Consider the following 6,567-nt stretch of genomic DNA (forward strand, 5'->3'; position numbering starts at 1 on the left):
CGTGCCCAAAACCCTGACAGTTACATTTGGAAACTCCCCATAGGTCATTAGAACTAACAAAGTGTCTCGAATGATGGGTGAAACGCCTGCAAGTGAAGAAATTTAAGTCCAGTTGCCAAGACAAGAACATTTTGACAAGTCAAATGGGAGATTTTTTTAAGCATTTTTTATGCAGTTTTGTTGGTGAGGAAACGTCAGCACAGACATTGAAGGCTAGGCTCCAACCATGGAACAAAAACACTTTTGAGGAAAAACATCATTATTAAAAAATATTACACCAAATAATGAGACTGCACTGGAAAACTGGCTACATATTATGGCTACATTATCCCATTTACATGACAACCCCAAGTTTGGTATGTCATCTCTAAGAGGATATGAGGCTAAGAGGCTAATAATATGTCTTCTGTTGTTTCCTCCCTCACAAGAGCCTTCTGTCAACAATCTGTTGCCCCTCCTCCAGTCTGACCGCAGTAGGTTGCTGAGAGGTCTTGTATGACTGAGTAGTCTGTCACGACTGCAATGACAAGAAGAGAAAAGATCTCTAGGGTTGTTTTTTGTACACTCTCTTATGACTTAAAAATCCCAAAATTGCAGTCAAAGGTTGGCCGTGGGTAAACTAAGACTTGCCAAGTGATGATATTTTACATAAACTATGACACCGACATGTAGAGTGAGTCAGATATGTCGGATTTGCACATAGACAGTTTTATTGGTCATGGTCTCAATCTGCAATTGACAGTAAAAATATAAAGTGCATGAGCTCCACCTAATGGAGACAGAGGGAGCTCTTACTTTGCAGGAAACAGCTCCAGAGCCATTAACATATAAAAAAATGAGGAATTCACTGAATCTCCACACACATCTAAAATTAGTAAACCAACAGTAAATATTCAATTAAAAAAATATATTGTCTTTATTGGGCATATAATGTGGACAGAAGCTTTTGAACTAAGTCCAAATCATCTCGATTTCTGATTTGGACACCATGACGTTTCCCACTGGCTCTTTGTATTCTCTCCGCTGATCATGCCTCAAACTGAGTATTTGACCATTTGATCTGTGAAAGGAAAAACAGTAGTGAGTTGTCAGTAAAATTCATCAGTGTAACTCGCCCGGCAGATTAAGGATTGGATTGATGGTTTGGTTTTTAACTGTCCATGAGGATGGCATCCACTGCATTGTTTCCCCACTCCTCATTCATTGTCAGTGCAAACAACCGCGCAATGCATTCTGATTATAGACTGCAGGCTTAGTCAGTTCAACCTGGAAAATGTGATGCAAATGAGGGGTCATCTGGCAAACAGAACTTTGTTGATGTATGTAAAGAAACCGCTTGGCTCATTCCTAAATCTTCAGAAACTCATTCGGTTAACTCTATTAACATACACGAGAAACATTTGCAAACATAAAATTGTGTGAAGCACATGACAGCACACACAAAAGATCAGGTGGAGCCAGGAAATTTATGAGTGGTTGCTCTGACAAGCTCACAAACACTTGATTCCAGGATGATGAACCCAATGCTACAAATACTATTTGCATTTACCTGGACAAAGAATCTCTGTCAGTGACCCCTTTACTTCCATCAGCTCAGGGTTCTGCTGGGAGTCTTCAATTGCGTGGAATCTGGTATAGTGAAGTGAGGGCCACCAGTCTTTTCTAGAAGACATCTTTTCCAAGATGATCTCCTTCCAGTCATCTCTGTTTCTATTCACAAAATTACAATAATTTCAGATTACTTCAACCAAGTGAAGCTTTTATTATTGGCCAAAGGTTTAGATGCAAAAAATTCAATGTAAGTGTAACTGTATTTACATTGAGTGATTTGTGGTTTAATACATTGCTAGACCCTGGATCTTTATTTCAGAGTCCATAGGATCTTGAAGTGATTCATAGATTTGTTTGTGTGATTGTTTTTATCCTTCATAGAAATCACTGAAACTTTGAAAACGAACACTGGCACGAAAAATATTCTAGACTTTGTATGATCTCTACAAGTGAAATTTACAATGATCCAAAAATATTTCAGACGTACTGCATCTGTATTTTGTTGATAATGGCTTTTAGAGATTTCCACACAGTTAAGTTCTTCCCCCAACAGGCGAAGTCAAGCATGCCCAGGACAACCTCCAAGGCCCTCTGCAAATCTTTTTTTCTCTCTTGAAAAAATAAAAATGCATACAAAAGTTACCATTTGAAAAAACAGTTTCAAATACACATTCATTTTGAGATGCAATTCTCTCCAACTTTCATTCTGGGATAACACATTTTTCATATCACTAAGCCACAGGGACAGAAGGTTTATGAAAGTTAAAAAAAAAAGGTCAAATTGCAATTACCTGTCATAAGTAGAAGACAGCTATAGTCCAACATCAGTTCGTGGCTTGGGACTAAACCATGGAGATTCTAAAGGATTAAAAAAAGGAAGGTTTAACAGTTATATTATGATGATTGAGGGATTCAAAAGAACTCTTGCATTGATTTTGAAAAATACTTGCTTTCTGAATGGACCAGACCCAAACTATGTTCCGAAAATTCCTTTTTGAAATTATTTTGGACAAAATAATCCAACCCCCAACCCCGAAAATACAGTTTGTGACACTTAATGGAGCACTGCCTCATTGACTAGCCGCAGGTTTCATTTTCTCAACTTATTTTTATCTACTACTTAAAAAAGTCAGTATAACCATGTTACTTTTAAATTTTACTTCATCATAATGGTTTAATATTCCGTCGTACCTCCAACACTTTGATCAACTTCTTTTGCGGAGCACCATGCCTCTTTAGGAAGTTGAAAAGATAGGCGTGTGCATTCGGGTTGAAGGAATAATTGCTGTCATATGCATAGTTGGCCAGTATTTTCTCTGCTTCATCTTGATCACCACAGACATCCAGCATCTTTCAAAAAAGGGACATTTAAATTGAGTTGAAATTACTGGTTGTTCATTTGAACCAGGTATTAAGGCGATCAAACTCAAAGAGGGAAATACATTCTTAAAACACATAAGCGACACTGGTTATGTCTTAGACTATGGTTGTAAGAAAAGAGAGGAAGTGGAGAGAACCTCTTTTGTGTGCTTACTTCTATGCAACACAGTATGAAAGGATCCCAGACACCTGAATTATTTAAAATCTCCTTCAGATTGTCCAAAGCCTGTCTTAAGACGTGATCCATCCTGCTGGTGTCCTCCGAATCTAGGTGATCTGCTGTAACTAAAACAAAAATAAGAAACTTACTTGAGTTGTTTCCATCTGACTTTAACAGAAGCATTCCAAATTACACTGAGTAGGAAGATTAATGGGGAAAACTGATAGCCCATTATTATGTTTAACCTCTAGGTGGCAGTGTTAGCTAATAGAAGATTATGCAGCGGGCCAGTAGAACAGAGGAGCCTGAATAATTGACGAGGGCTGAAGAAAGTGTATCGCCTTACCATCACTGGGGTTCGTCGACCTACTGTCACACCAAATGACATAATCTAGTACACTCCTGTAGGCCTTGATCATCTTGACCAAGTCAACTTGACCAATGGACACTTTGCCATATCTCCAGCTTTCAGCAACAGAGAGTTGATGCTTTGCCTCCTTGATCTGGCCGTGGAGCAGAAGATGAAATGAATGTTCCAGACAAATCTGGGAAGGCAGAGCAAAGCTGAATTAGATAAATGAAATAAACAAAGAGAACAGAACGGAAAGCAGCATCTACTATATTGGTCAATACATACCAGCAAGTAACATCCAACTCCCGAATGTTTTATTTGCTCATAGAGAATGTTGTAGTCTTCCAACTTTGAGTGAGGGTGCTGATGAAGGATTTCAGTATTTAGTCTCCAAATAAGCTGAAAAAAATGTAAATAAGCCTGATTCAGGACATGAACATCAAACAGAAGTACATCCTCTACTAATACATCAGACAAATATACTGTATATGTACCATAAGACTATACAATTATGTGGAATGGATTAAATGATTAGGTTTGTGCATTTGTATTGTGAAAGAGTTCATCTGATCATGCGGTGCAGTAGAATCAATTCATGTTAACCCCCAATAGCTCCATGGGCAACTTATGCTTGCTTTCAGCTTGCCTGGTGCGTTTATGTCTTCGCTACATGTGTGTGTTTGAATGTTTACACTTTTAAAAAGCTGAGTCAAGATTCCCATTTGGGAATTTAGAAATATAGATAACATTGATTTTTAAAGCTCTTTTGTTATATTATGTTTCATTAGTGGAATTGTATATTTGGTGAACTTCATATCAGTTCACTGAGATCAGCATAGAAAAAAAACAATAGAACCAAACATACCTCTTTGTAGTATTGTGAATTGAAATTGCTGGTGTCTTCTAAAATTTGCGGGAAATACTTCATGTATTCAGCAGCTTCTTGCCATCTATGTTGCAACAAAGCTTCTCGGACCTGATCAAGACAGAGCCTTGTGCTTTGGTGAAGCCCACTTTCCCTCGGTGTCTCTTTAATTGATAATATAAGAAGGGACATTTTTTTTAAAAATTCTGAAAAATAGAATATATATACTATAAATTACCGAAAAATGAAGGTGTATACAGTACAACTTACCAACAACTAAGGGATTTACTAGATGAAGCTTCAATTTTTTTCCCTCCGTAAATTCCTCTGAGGAAAAATTGTCATCATCTAACCGATCACCAGACCATAACTCCTGATCACTGTAATCCATAGCCTACAGAGGTTTCAGATGTTCAGATTCTTCTTATTATTTGTTTCAGTGTTCAGAGTAGAATTCACACCTGGGTGGAGTACAAAAAAATATTAACAAAGTCAAAAGTTACAATAGTGTCAAAACTATTTAAATAACATTCTCAACCCCTGATAATTGTTCAAGAATTACTATATATTTATTACTCTTTGATTTGTTTACATGCTTGTACATTCTTTTGTATTTTATATATTTTTTATGCTGATGCTTACATTTTCTTTTATCTTATACCCCTTAACAGTAGATGCTGCTTTAAGTAAAAGTAAATTCCCCTGGGGAACAATAAAGTGAATCTGATTTTGATAAACAGCTGATTGTGCTGTTTATTTTTCTATGGACTAATTTATGTTCAAAATCAAATAGGGTTTGCAGAAAATAACGGGTTAAAGGCGTAGCTAGTTTCGTAGATGGGGTTACCAGTAAAAGCTAATGCAGTGGTTAACTTATTGATAGTAATTCACGCCATCGACTACACATATTATTTTTTTTATTATTCTAGTTATTTTTATAATGAAAACGAGCGTATTAGGTTCATTCCTGTTAACTCACCTTTCTCGTCGTGCGACGATAAATATGATTATTTTAAAGTCCAACAGCGTATCGATGCCAAGATACCGATGAGCTAAGGGACTCTCGATCACTTCGTTCAATCAATAGATCTCTTACCTTTTACTTTAACGACAATGTTTGGTGAGGTTGAGCGATAACACTCACGTGTTTACAGTTTACTGTCAATTATTCTTTTTCCTTGGTGTTCATTTCCGGCAGGGTTGAGCAGCTTTAGTTCGTTGCTGCCCCCATCAGTTTGCCAGTGACACTGCTTCTTCTTCTCCTTATTCGCTTTTCCCTTCAGGGTCGCCACAGTGAATCAAGCTTCTCCATCTAACCCTATTCTTTGTATCCTCCTCTCTCACACAAACTACCTTCACATCCTCTCTCACTACGTCCATAAATCTTCTCTCTGGTCTCCCTCGAGACCTCCTGCCTGGCAGCTTCAATTCCAGCATCCGTCTACCAACGGTAGACCAATGTAGACTGGTATTGGTAGAATATACCAATGATATATTCACAATCTCTCTTCTTTACTTGAACCAACAATCTCAGTCTGGCTTCTCTGACCTTCTCTCCAAATAATCTAACATGTCCTGTTCCTCTGATAGACTCATTCCTGATCCTATCCATCCTGGTCACTCCAACAGAGAACCTTAGCATCTTCATCTCTGCCTCCTGTCTTTTGGTCATTGTACCTGTTTCTAGGGCATACAGCATCGCTGGTCTCACCGCTGTCTTGTACACCTTTCCTGTCATTCTGGCTGATAGTCTTCTATCGTATAATACCCTGACACTTTTCTCCACCCATTCCAACCTGTCTCTTCACCTCTTTTCCACTCGCTCTATTGTTGTTGTTGTTTATTTTATTTGGTTGGGACAGTGCATGTTTATGAACACACATGAGAAATGCATGTAAACACACCGCTCTGGATTGTAGCCATGGGGTAATTTGCATCCGTTGTCCCGCAGTTGCACTCACAAACACACTCTCATTCATCCTGACCTATTGTACATGTTTTTAGTGGTAGGGAAAACTGGAGTACCCGGAGGAAACCTACGCAGACATGCAAACTCCACACAGAAAGGGAATTGAACCCGAGACCTTCTAGCTGTGAAGCACGAGCACTAACCGCTGCACCCACGTGCTGCACCTCTGCTGCACTGGACTGTTGATAGCAAGTACCTGAAATCCTCTGACTTCTTGATCTCGGCATTGACACTGCTCAATTTATTCCAAAAAAAGCAGTGAAGATTTCAATGACTGCTTGATGATTCTT

General features: G+C 38.4%; 1 protein-coding gene across 2 annotated transcripts; it reads right to left on the reverse strand.

Annotated features, from left to right (window-relative positions):
- Positions 1-156: 156 nt before the first annotated feature.
- taf1a (TATA box binding protein (TBP)-associated factor, RNA polymerase I, A) lies at positions 157-5,473 on the reverse strand. Of its 2 annotated transcripts, none has more exons than XM_086167152.1 (11): positions 5,288-5,473; positions 4,579-4,769; positions 4,309-4,472; positions 3,729-3,842; positions 3,438-3,636; positions 3,086-3,216; positions 2,743-2,901; positions 2,343-2,409; positions 2,039-2,162; positions 1,550-1,710; positions 157-1,060 (listed from the first exon to the last, which is right to left on the reverse strand). In XM_086167152.1, the coding sequence occupies exons 2-11, from the start codon at positions 4,697-4,699 to the stop codon at positions 1,035-1,037; spliced, it is 1,266 nt and encodes a 421-aa protein (XP_086023278.1). In that variant the 5' UTR covers positions 4,700-4,769; positions 5,288-5,473; the 3' UTR covers positions 157-1,034. The 2 variants fall into 2 exon arrangements, with proteins under 2 accessions (XP_086023278.1, XP_086023279.1); XM_086167153.1 differs by having other exon boundaries at positions 5,405-5,463.
- Positions 5,474-6,567: the final 1,094 nt, after the last annotated feature.

The sequence above is a fragment of the Fistularia commersonii genome, chromosome 20 (assembly GCF_037954325.1).
Source record: "Fistularia commersonii isolate RoL2024-O1a breed Wild chromosome 20, RoL_Fcom_v1.0, whole genome shotgun sequence".
Lineage (NCBI taxonomy): Eukaryota > Metazoa > Chordata > Actinopteri > Syngnathiformes > Fistulariidae > Fistularia > Fistularia commersonii.